Here is a 12811-nt window from a genome sequence, read left to right as displayed (position 1 = left end):
ACAGTCAGACATTTCACACCCTACCCCAACACAGAGAGAAGGGGAAGGAAGAGACAGAGACCTTTGGATGTCTTCATTTCAGTCTCTCCCCTCTGAGCTCACTGAGCCCCAAGGAAAATGAAGCAGAAGGACTGTCTGAACCAGGAGGCTTGGAGGACACTGAGAAAACACAGCTCTCTAAATGAACATGACTGTAGCACAAATGATCTTACAGGGACTGAAGTAGCATGCACAGGGCTTGTGCAAATCTGTGTGTATATATTATGGCTTTGAGTTTATTGTTTTCATGGGATTCCTATATGTGCAAACAACTGGATCTTTGACTCTTCTGCATTCTCTTGGGCACTTTTCCTTCTGGTCATTTGCCCTGTCTACTTTGACATGATGGTTTTTGTTTTATCTTATTATATTTTAATTTGTCATATTATAACCAAGTGTTAAAAAGCAGAGCAAAATGGCTTTTGTGTAGAAAAAAATGAAGAGGACAAAAAGGAGGAAAAGAAGGAAAAGGAAGCAGAATGTGATTCTATATTTTAAAATATAATCATTGGTAAATGATACATTTTTGTACATGCATTAGAATATATAAAATGTGTTAATTTACATAATTAAGGCATAATAGATTTCAGTGAGAGTCCTGTGATGAATTTTTTAAAAAGGAAATAAATAATCAAGCAAACAAACAAAAGAACATCATGCTGTCACATTCATAGGGAGCAAGCCTGGCCTACAAGTTAAAGGTTGTGTATTTAATGTGCCACGGGGAAAATCATGATTCTATTCATAGGCATTACTACTTGCATTCTTCATCCCAGAAGAAAAAACAGAATGTTCTCCTGTGTTTTTAAGTCCCATAACACCCCCGATGACGAGTAGAGTGCCACTGATGGAAGAAATCCTGCTCTATCCCTTCAGAATCTGGCTATTCATGGCCAGGTGCCATGCAGCCTCCTTAATCTTTGGGTGGTGCAGCTGTATATATCTCCATTGCTGATGATATGGGTAGAACAAGCTTACACTGAAAAATCCAGCTCAAGCCTAAGGGGAAATAGAGCCACACTATCCTGCTGTGACTGCCACTAATAAGGTATGACCCACAGAGCAAATAAATGGGTCCATCCAAGACTGGGTGGTAAACCAGTTATTTTCGTGGGGCAACTTACAGAAGAAACATGGCAGGTGGTTTACATATATGAAATTGAATGTCTCTGAGGCAACTACATTATTGAAAAGCTTATCCCAGCAAGCTTGGCAACTCATAAAATTTGCATTTCTGAAGCTCCACAGCCAACTTACAGACAACTCCACTAACAAGTTCCTATCGTTAGCAATTATTTAATGTTTATGGTACTTTTGACAGCCTGTACCATTCTCAGTTTCTTTACCCTTATAAGTTTCATTAGCTGCTGACTCTTAGGAGTGTCTCTCCTCCTAGGAATGAACATATCAGTTTGGAGGACAAGGCTATGCAACACAAACTGTGTGTTGAATTTTTCTACCAGTCATGAAATTTACTCTCCAAAGTCTTCCTATAGTTTGCTGAAAATAACTTTGAAATAAATGTGTACCTGATAAAATATAATCATTTTGAATTGATTTTTCTTCCCAGTGGTCTACTAAAAGTTCTTTTCTTTCTTTTTGTCTTTTCTTACTTTTCTATTTTTTTTGGGGGGGGGGTTGTTTTCTTTTGCTTACTTTCCTTCCTTCTTTTTCTTTTATTTCCTTTTTCTTTTCTTTTTCTTTCTTTCTTTCTTTCTTTCTTTCTTTCTTTCTTTCTTTTTTTTTTTTTTTTTTTGAGATAGGGTTTCTCTGTGTAGTCCTGACTGTCCTGGAACTCACTCTGTAGAGCAGCTTGGAATGAAACTTAGGTCTGCCTGCATTTATCTCCAAAGTGATGGGATTAAAAGCATACACCACCGCAAGCACAAAGCTTAAACTTAATCACTTCCCGGGGCACAGTGAAGAGGGTAATATCACCAGGAAAGTCATAGACTCTTAGGCCTTAGGGTGACAAGTCATTCCAAAGGACATCAGCAGCAGGATGTTTCATTTCTTAGCAGCAGGGGATGACACCAGATGTTTTCATATTAACCAATACTTTAACAATCCCATTTAACAATTGCCACACATCATTCATATCACAGTCACTTCTATTCCAAAGGAATATCTTGAATTTTGTTATTATTTTCAAGCTATCATAAATTGAAAATCATCTATCAAACATGAACTCAATGATAATATTACAATCTTATGATCTCTGAATAAATAAAAAGGTTGAAGTAGCTAATGGAATGCATTAGAAAAACAGTTCAGTTTCTCATTTTTTTGCTTGCAGAGTTTGAATAAAAAGTGAGGCATAGTATAGTTCTGTCTCTGTGTCTCTATCTATCTTGAAGCATGTATGCTTTTCTCCATGACATGTAAGTTAAGGTTTTTCTGAATTAGATTTTAATAAAAGTGTCAGAGGAGTTTTCAACTGAATAGCAGTTGAAAGTATGAGTTCACTTTTCCTTTTGTAAGTTTTCTTTTACAGGAACAAACTCATGAAATAGAATGATATATGGAAGACATTTACATAAGGTTCCTTCAGATAAGAATTAATGGATAAAAGTGGAGACAGGACTTCGTTCTTTGAACCAATGCAGAAAATCATCTGAAAAATTCCCAAAGCTATTCATATCAAAATTTAGCAATTTCTGAGCACAACAAATCAGTAATACAAGTGTATCTGCTTTTAATTGAAAATAGACTCTTCCCTGATACAATATTTACCTGTCATAATCAGAAGAAGGGGGCATAGAAAGAAGATAAATAGTGAAAACCTGTGATTGAAACAAAGAATGGGAATACTAGCGGGAAGGGAATGGGACTAACAACAAAGGGATATTGGGTAAAGAAGGGGAGTAGAGGAGATGAATAAGTATAAAATATGTTTTGTAAATGGCAGTTAAAAAAAAAGAAAGAAAACTACCTCAACATAATACAAATCCAGAGACCCAAAGAAAAAAGTATCATGCACTATATGTGCAAAAACTTAATAATAAAACAATTTATCCTGTATGCTAACTTAAAAATTCATCTTGAAATATAAAAGTAAAGACCATATATGAAAAATCCATAAAAAATTATATTCAAAAGATGAAGGGCTGAACTTTCTCCATTAGTTCAGTAACAAAATATGGATTCTAGTCTTATTATGTTTGCTAAATATATTCATGGAAGTACAAGCCAAAGTAGAGTAGCAAGAGATGAAATAAAACCAAAGAAAGGACTAAAAGGTAAATTATCTGTCTTCCCAGACATTGTCTTCTCTGTAAGAAACCCTCATCAGTATACAAAACTATTAAAACTACTAGTAAATTTAGCAAAGGAACAAGATACATAATCAACTCACAAATATCAGTTAAATTTCTGATAAGGAAAAAAACTCCAAAAAGGAAATTAACAACACAATTTCTTAAGAATGTCACAAAAAATAAAACAGTAAGCATTTAATAAGGAAGTCAAATGCTTATGTACTTAATCAAAAAGATACTCCCAAAAGAAATGAAAGACGAAAACATAAAGTGGGAATGCATCACATGTTCATGAATCAAAGGCTTATACACATCCCTGATTGATCTATAGTGAACAGTTTCCTATAAACACTGCAGTGGCATTATATGTACAAATAAAAACATCTATTCCATAATTTGTATGGAATACCAAGGAACTTGTCACCCAAAGTACTTTTGAAAAACAAGATGCCACACACCTCCTGATTTGTACATCTTTTACAGAGCCAGAGTAAATAAAAAGTATGTTGCTGGCATCAGACTGTGGATTGGGACTTAAGTGAGTAGAGTGTCTGTGATCCAGCTTTGACAAGGGCACCCCATTAGTTACTATTTTCACTACCATGAAAATATTACTCATATCCTAGTTTGCCTCTCTGCTGCTGTGATAAAATACTGGCCAAAAGGAAGTCGAGGAAATAGTTTATTTGACTTATCAGAAGGAAACCAAGTTGCAAACTCAAAGCAGGAACCAGCAGGCCTAGAATAAAGAGGAACATTGCTTATAGGCTTGCTCCCAGGCAAATACTTGTCTTCCTTTTTGTTTTTTGGTTTTTTACTGTTTTACTTTTTGAGACTATAGTATAATTGCTTTCTTTCCTTTCTCTTTCCTTTCTCTTCCCTTCCTCCCAAATCCTCCCATATATCCCTTCTTGCTTACTTTTAAGTTATTAGCTTCTTTATTTCATTACTTCTTATTATATTCATACATACATATCCCCAAATAACCTTTATTGTATATCCCAGACTCACCTACCTGGGGATGGTACATCTTACATTAGGCTGGGCCCTTCAAAATTACTTAACACTTAAGAAAATGCCCCTCAGAGATGTTCATAAGCCAATCTGATGGAATCAGTAATTTAACTGAGATTACCTCTTTCCTGGTGTCTCAGGTTAACAAGCAAGATTGGCTGTCACCCTGGACAATACAACATAAGAGCAGAAAGATTGAGTTTTGCTTTATGGGTTGTGAGTACAGTTCATAATAGTAGAGAAAAAGTGAAAGATATATATCATAACTTGCTGACATCTAACTAGACCAAAAGGTAGTAATAATACAGGAAGTAAAGTCAGGCAGTATTTCTTAAAGCCTACCACAGTGAACATCCTTGGGCTAAACTTCAGATCTTAGAGGTTTCACAACCCAGGTGTTTAAATAGAGAAATCATAATGGGTTTTGCACTCAAACTGCTTATAACTGTTGTGATGTCAATTTTGTAAAAATTCTTCTTATCCAAGTGCAGAAGAATACTGTTGTACATTGGCTTTGAAATCCAGAAGTATAAGCACTATATACTTTTTCTTTCTAGTTTAGACTATTTTGACTATTATTAAAGATGTATTAGTCTAGTTTGGGGTATTTGGAAGAATGTATCTGATAAATATGTAACCTTTAATTCATGTTGTTCACTGTTATTTTTCTTCTATTATCTTGCTTACTTCAATTATTTATTTGTTAGGTTCTGTAGCATTCAGGATAGATACTATACACAAGACAAATTCATCTTTAAATGAATTACAGTTTGTTCAGTTTCATTTTTAATTGCTTGTTGCTAGCTTTGGAAACATAATTATCTCAACATACTGTTCTTTTTCCCTAAAGTCTTGGAAATTTCTGCATTTTCCATCTGTTGTATACTTCCTAGAATTTTCTCTGAACCAAATCATAAAACCTGCAAATGCATCAGTTTTGCTTGCTCCTTTATAAATAGCAAATTCTGTACCAACATTCTGAATTGCTACCCCAGCTGGAACACCCAGAGGAGAGTTTCGACAAAGTGAAACAAAGTGGAAATCATGATGATTACCAACTTATTTCAGTTTTAAATAGATGTTTGCTGTAGTTAGTAGACCATGTTCAGTACAGCCCTGTGTCAAAAACATTGTTCTTATTTTGCTGACAGTGTTTCTTATAGATGAATTTTGTCATTTTGTTTTGCCTTTATTGGCATTGCTATAAGAAATTTCTCCTTCATTCTGAGTTCTGTATTTGGTTTATATTGCAATTTACATGAAAAAAGGGTGGATCTGTGTGTTTGGGGTCTTTTAATTGACAAGTTTCATATCAAGCCTACTATTTCAGCAGTAAATTATCAAATTTTACTAATTTAAAAAAATCAATCTATACCCAGAAGACTCCCCACCATGTAATAAGGATACATGTTCTACTATGTTCATAGCAGCCCTATTTGTAATTGCCAGATGCTGGAAAGAACCCAGGTATCCCTCAACAGAAGAGTGGATGCAAAAAATGTGGTATATCTACACAATGGAGTACTATTCAGCCATTAGAAACAATGAATTCATGAAATTCTTAGGCAAATGGATGGAGCTAGAGAATATCATACTAAGTGAGGTAACCCAGACTCAAAAGGTGAATCATGGTATGCACTCACTAATAAGTGGACATTAACCTAGAAAACTGGAATACACAAAACATAATCCACACATCAAATGAGGTACAAGAAGAAAGGAGGAGTGGCCCCTGGTTCTGGAAAGACTCAGTGAAACAGTATTCAGCAAAACCAGAACGGGGAAGTGGGAAGGGGTGGGTGGGAGGACAGGGGAAGAGAAGGGGGCTTGCGGGACTTTCGGGGAGTGGGGGGGCTAGAAGAGGGGAAATCATTTGAAATGTAAATAAATTATATCGAATAATAAAAAAAAATCAATCATCTACAACTTCTAAGATATTTTTATTCCAGAGTTAAGTGAATCATACATCTTCTCTACAAAACAACAGGAAAGGAGTCAAGTGCTTCTCTCTTAATAAGGAAGCTCACAATAACAGTTTAGTCAGCCTTGACAATGAGCCCATGATTTAGGATGATTTTAAATGGCATGTAAAAAACAATAGTTAACAGTTTTTGTAATGTTCCTTATTTTAAGCTAGCAAAGGAGTATTGATTTCAGACCTTGTGTGACTCCTAAAGGGTGTTAGTAAGGAAAGGCATGATGACTCTAAATCAGCAGTGTTCGCCTAACTCTGCAAGAGAAGTCTATCAGCAACGCATAAATTAAATCTCAATGCTGAGAAGCTGCATGCTTTCTATGTATTTCCCCCTTGAGTGGAAATATTTCAATGAGGTTGTAATGGTGTCATCAGTAATGGAATATAATGAATGATAAACTGTAGAACTTGCACTGTTTATGATTAATAATTTTATCTAATGAAATAAGATTTCACCTAAGGATGTCTTTTATAGTGTGATATGCAACTTAGATGCTTCCCAATTGGTTTGATAAAACAAGATTGTTTTTTTTTATTCTGTTTCTTCCCCCTGAGGCTGGATTCAATAGACCATCATACATCTGTTAGAACAGTGAGTGTTCATTGTTAACTGTTCTTGTATAATTCTCTCCTGAATATCTACAGATCCATTCAGATTCAATCTCGGGGAAAATAATTCACACTGAATTTAGTGAATTTGGTTCTCTTTCTTCAAGTACACTGGGAGATGATTTCTACAGTCACTTTCAATACCACTCATGAAAGTGTATTGTCTTAATAAGACCTTTACTCTCTCATGATAAGAAAAATGCAGCTATCACTTGCTGTTGTATGGCAGCAAGAACTCAGTAGATACAGTGAGAATTCTCTATACTATGTTGTATTGTGGCATACATCAGTGTTTTCAAACAAGGACAAAGCTTACTGAGCATTATGAACAAAAATTATTCACAGGACCATTGACTAGGTTCCAAGAATAAGAAATTATGTTCAGAGTTTTCTATAAACAAGAATTTTCATCATCAAAAAGCAGAAGCAAAATAATGCCAATGGAAGAGCTACTTACACCAGAATAGAAAGGCTCACCAGACACACACAGCACATCCTGCTCCTGTAGCATCAGCAGGTCTCTGGCAAGGTGTAGTCGGACTTTAAAAGGTTCTTGATTACCATCTTGTAGCAAGCAAACCCCTGTCTTCGTCTTCAGATAAAAAAAGCAAGAAAGAGAAAAATGCTCAATTCACAGGTTATAATTCTCAAAACTATTTACAGCAAAATGTGATAGATAACACTTGTGAGCTAAGAGCAATGCTCTCAGCCACTCACACGTGAATTCACAGAGACACTAAAGACTGGATAACCGCTTCAAGGAATATAGTTTCAGATAATGGAGACCATGCCAGAGAGACCAAACTGAGACTCAGGCTGCATCAAAGATGCTGCATTACACTGATAAATGATGAAATTTTTGTTTAAGATTTTAAGTATAAAGGTAATGCATTTTGCTTTGTATAGAATTCAACCCTTTAAGATTTGTATTAGAGTTTGTGGCATATAGAGTCTCTCTCCCTCTCCTTTTCCCTCTCCCTCTCCTTCTCTTTCCTTCTCTCTCTCTCTCTCTCTCTCTCTCTCTCTCTCTCTCTCTCTCTCTCTCTCTCTCTCTCTCTCTCTCTCTCCATATAGATATAGGCATAGGCATAGGCACAGACACAGACACAGACACAGACACAGACACAGACACAGACACAGACACAGACATAGACATAGTACCATATGTATAATCAACTCTAGTCACTCCAAAGAAAGATAAGAAAGAACAATCCTGCAAATCTTGTCTTCATGCCTCACTCTTTCCTCACTGAGGATTAAGACACTTCCTGTCTCTGAAATAAAATTCAAAACTGAAACTAAATGCTTAGGATTTACTTAAGATTTCTGTTGTAGGATTTTCCATGTCTAATCGTATTAGGGCAGTGGAAGGCCTGTGATTGAACAGAAAAAGGGAGAAGGAGTTTGGAGGACAGAGGTGAGAGGAGGAAGAGAACTAAGATATCTTTGGACGTCATTACCTAGCCACAGATAGCTAAGTTTTTATAAGGTTAGAAATATGGAGATAAAGCTTTTATCATTAACAATTGGCTCTTAAATTCTATACTGGCATCTGTAAATTGTAGTATTACCTATATAAATCTGATTGGTTAATTAAGCTTTTAGAGTTTTGCTTTACTTGGTTACTGGAGTGTGGGTCCGTGGATGGCAGAAAGAGAACACAGCTGAGATGCTGTGGGAGCTATCTGGGAAAGAATAGCTTGGTGGCAGCAACAACACACTTAGCAGGACCCCACAGGGACATGGTTTGTGGCCTGGTGGGGTGGGAGAACTGGTGGGATTGGTTTTTAATATTTCCCACAAGTTTTCACTATGTTATCACCTCTACTTGTGATCACATATGCATGCATGCATACAATTGCATGCATACACACACACACACACCAAAATTTAAAAAACTTAAATTCTACATATAAAAAACAATGAAGATGAGAGTTTTGCAAGCTACATAAACAAACAGATATTTTTAAAAGCAGGTTTTATAATACATTCATACAGTCTTATTGTAAGTTCATCTTTTTGCTTAAACAGTTTGGTTGGAAATTGTGCAAACAGACCAAGAACTTCTAAATTTATTTTCATAACTCTTTTTTTCTTTGATATATTCTTTATTTACATTTCAAGTGATCTGCCCTTTCCTGGATCTCCCCTCCCAAAAAGTCCCATAAGCCCTCTTTTCTCTCCATGTTCCACAATCCAACCCTTCTTTCTGACTTCACTGTTCTGATATTCCCCTACACTGCTGCACTGAGCTTTTTAAGGACCAGGGGCTGCTCCATTCTTCTTCTTTCTTTCTTGGGCATCATTTGATATGTGCATTGTGTCTTGGGTATTCCAAAATTCTAGGCTAATATCTATTTATCAGTGAGTGCATACCATGAGTGTTCTTTTGAGACTGGGCTACCTCACTTAGGATGATGTTCTCCAGTTGTATCCATTTGATTAAGATTTTCATGAATTCATTGTTTCTAATGGCTAAATAGTACTCTATTGTATATATACCACATTTTCTATATCCATTCCTCCACTGAGGGACATCTGGGTTCTTTCCAGTTTCTGGCTATTATAAACAGGGCTGCTATGAACATAGTGGAGCATATATCCTTATTACATGCTAGGGAATCCTCTGGGTATATGCCCAGGAGTGATATAGCGGGGTCCTCTGGAAGTATCATTCCCAGTTTTCTGAGGAACCACCAGACTGACTTCTGGAGTGGTAGTACCAGCTTGCAATCCCATCAACAGTGGAGGAGTGTTCCTCTTTCTCCACATCATCGCCAGCACTTATTTTCTCCTGAATTTTTGATCTTAGCCATTCTGACTGGTGTGTGGTAAAATCTCAGGGTTGTTTTGATTTGCATTTCCCTAATGACTAAGGATGTTGAACATTTCGTTAGGTGCTTCTCAGCCATTCGATATTCCTCAGGTGAAAATTCTTTGTTTAGCTCTGCACCACATTTTTTAAGGGGGATATTTGGCTCTCTGTAGTCTACCTTCTTGAGTTCTTTGTATATTTTGGATATAAACCCTCTGTGGGATGTAGTGTTGGTAAAAATCTTTTCCCAATTTATTGGTTGCCATTTTGTCCTTTTGACAATGTCCTTTGCCTTACAAAAACATTGCAGTTTTATGAGGTCACATTTGTCAATTTTTGATCTTAGTGCAAAAGCTATAAGTATTCTGTTGAGGAAATTTTCCCCTGTGCCCATGTCCTCAAAGGTCTTCCCCAGTTTCTTTTCTATTAGTTTCTATTTAGTTCTATTATGTTGAGGTTCTTGATCCACTTGGACTTGAGCTTAGTACAAGGAGATAAGAATGGATCAATTTGCATTCTTTTGCATGCTGACCTCCAGTTGAGCCAGCACCATTTGTTGAAAGGCTATCTTTTTTTCACTGGATGTTTTCCGCTCCTTTATCAAAGATCAAGTGACCATAATTCTGTGGGTTCATTTCCTGATCTTCAATTCTATTCCATTGATCTACTTGCCTGTCACTATACCAATACCATGCAGTTTTTAACACAATTGCTCTGTAATACTGCTAGAGGTTGGGGATACTGATTCCCCCAGAAGTTCTTTTACTGTTGAGAACAGTTATAGCTATCCTGGGTTTTTTGTTATTCCAAATGAATTTGAGAATTGCTCTTTCTAAGTCTATGAAGAATTGAGTGGGGATTTTGATGGGGATTGCATTGTATCTGTAGATTGCTTTTGGCAAGATGGCTATTTTTACTATATTAATCCTGCCAATCCAAGAGCAAGAAAGATTTTCCATCTTCTGAGGTCTTCTTCAATTTCTTTCTTCAAAGACTTGAAGTTCCTGTCATACAGATCTTTCATTTGTTTGGTTAGAGTCACACCAAGATACTTTATGTTGTTTGTGGCTATTGTGAAGGGTGTCATTTCCCTAATTTCTTTCTCAGCCTGTTTATCCTTTGAGTATAGGAAGGCTACTGATTTGCTTGAGTTAATTTTATAACTAACCACCTTGCTGAAGTTGTTTATCAGCTATAGGAGTTCTCTGGTGGAGTTTTTTGGGTAACTTAAGTATCATATCATCTGCAAATAGTGATAGTTAGACTACTTCCTTTCCAATTTGTATCCCTTTGACCTCCTTGTGTTGTCTAATTGCTCCAGCTAGAACTTCAAGTAGCATTTGAATAAATATGGAGAGAAAGGGTAGCCTTGTCTAGTCCCTGATTTTAGTGGGATTGCTTCAAGTTTCTCTCCACTTGATGTTCACTACTGGTTTGCTGTATATTGCTTTTATTATGTCTAGGTATGGGCTTGAATTCCTGTTCTTTCCAAAACCTTTAACATGAATGGATGCTGAATTTTATCAAATGATTTTTCAGCATCTAATGAAATGACCACGTGGTTTTTTTCTTTGAGTTTGTTTATGTAGTGGATTCCATTGATGGAATTCTGTATATTGAAACATCCCTGCATCTCTGGGATGAAGCCTACTTGATCGTGGTGAATGATTGTTTTTCATGTGTTCTTGGATTCGGTTGGCAAGAATTTTATTGAGGATTTTTGCACCGATATTCATAAGGGAAATTGGTCTAAGGTTCTCTTTTTTTGGTAGATCTTTGTGTGGTTTTGGTATAAGCGAAATTGTGGCTTCGTAGAATGAGTTGAGTAATGTTCCTTCTGTTTCTATTTAGTGGAATAGTTTGAAGAGCATTGGCATTAGGTTTCCTTTGAATGTCTGATGGAATTCTGCACTAAAGCCTGTGCTTTTTTTGGTTGCGAGATTGTCAATGACCACTTCTATTTCTTTAGGGGTTATGGGTCCATTTAGGTGGTCTACCTGATCCTGATTAAATTTTGGTAATTTGTATCTTGTCTAGGAAATTGTCCATTTCATCAGATTTTCCAGTTTTCTTGAGTATAGGCTTTTGTAGTAGGATATGATAATTTTTTGGATTTCCTCAGTTTCTGTTGTTATATTACCCTTTTCATTTCTGATTTTGTTAATTTGGGTACTGTCTCTCTGCCCTCTGCTTAGTCTGGCTAAAGGACTGGAAAATCATCTTGTTGATTTTCTCAAAGAACCAGCTCCTACTTTTGTTGATTCTTTGTATAGTTCTTTGTGTTTCAACTTGGTTGATTTCAGCCTTGAGTTTCATGATTTCCTGCCTTCTACCCTTCTTGGGTGTATTAGCTTCTTTTTGTTGTAAAGCTTTCAGGTGTTCTGTTAATCTGCTAGTGTATGCTTTCTCTAGCTTCTTTTTGTAGGTACTCAGAGCTATGAGTTTACCTCGTAGCACTGCTTTCATTGTGTCCCATAATTTGGGTATGTTGTGCCTTCATTTTCATTAAGTTCTAAAAAGTCTTTGATTTCTTTGCTTATTTATTCCTTGATCAAGGTATGATTGAGTAGAGAATTATTAAGCTTCCATGTGTATGTGGGCTTTTTGTTGGTTTTATTGCTATTGAAGATGACTCTTATTCCATAGTGACCTGAAGGAGACATGCAATTAGTTCCACATCTTATATCTGTTGAGGTCTGTTTTGTGACCAATTATATGGTCAATTTTGGAGAAAGTACCATGAGGTGCTGAGAAGAAGGTATATCCATTTGATTTAGGAAGAAATGTTCTATAGATATCTATTAAAACCATTTGGTCCAAAACTTCTGTTAGTTTCACTGTGACTCTGTTTAGTTTGAGTTTCCCTGATCTGTCCATTGGAGAGAGTGCGGTGTTTAAGTCCCCCACAATTATTGTGTGGGGTGCAAAGTATGCTTTAAGCTTTAGTAAGGTTTCTATTATTAATGCAGGTGCCCTTGTATTTGGGGCACAGATGTTCAAAATTGAGAGTTCTTCCTGGTAGATTTATCCTTTGATGAGTATAAAGTGGCCTTCTGTATATCTTTTGATAACTTTTGGTTGAAACTCTATTTTATCTGATAT

At 36.2% G+C, this 12811-nt stretch overlaps 1 protein-coding gene across 1 annotated transcript in view; it reads right to left on the bottom strand.

Moving 5' to 3' along the window:
• Sntg1 (syntrophin gamma 1) overlaps positions 1-12811 on the bottom strand; it is a 401178-nt gene that overhangs the window by 384532 nt on the left and 3835 nt on the right. Inside the window, exon 2 of the mRNA XM_052175391.1 lies at positions 7352-7486. Within this exon, the coding sequence (XP_052031351.1) occupies positions 7352-7486 (135 nt within the window). The remainder of the gene's footprint in view (positions 1-7351; positions 7487-12811) is intronic.

The sequence above is a fragment of the Apodemus sylvaticus genome, chromosome 3 (assembly GCF_947179515.1).
Source record: "Apodemus sylvaticus chromosome 3, mApoSyl1.1, whole genome shotgun sequence".
NCBI classification, from domain to species: domain Eukaryota; kingdom Metazoa; phylum Chordata; class Mammalia; order Rodentia; family Muridae; genus Apodemus; species Apodemus sylvaticus.
Note: the sequence above shows the minus strand (reverse complement) of the source record. Positions and strands in the feature narration are given on the sequence as shown.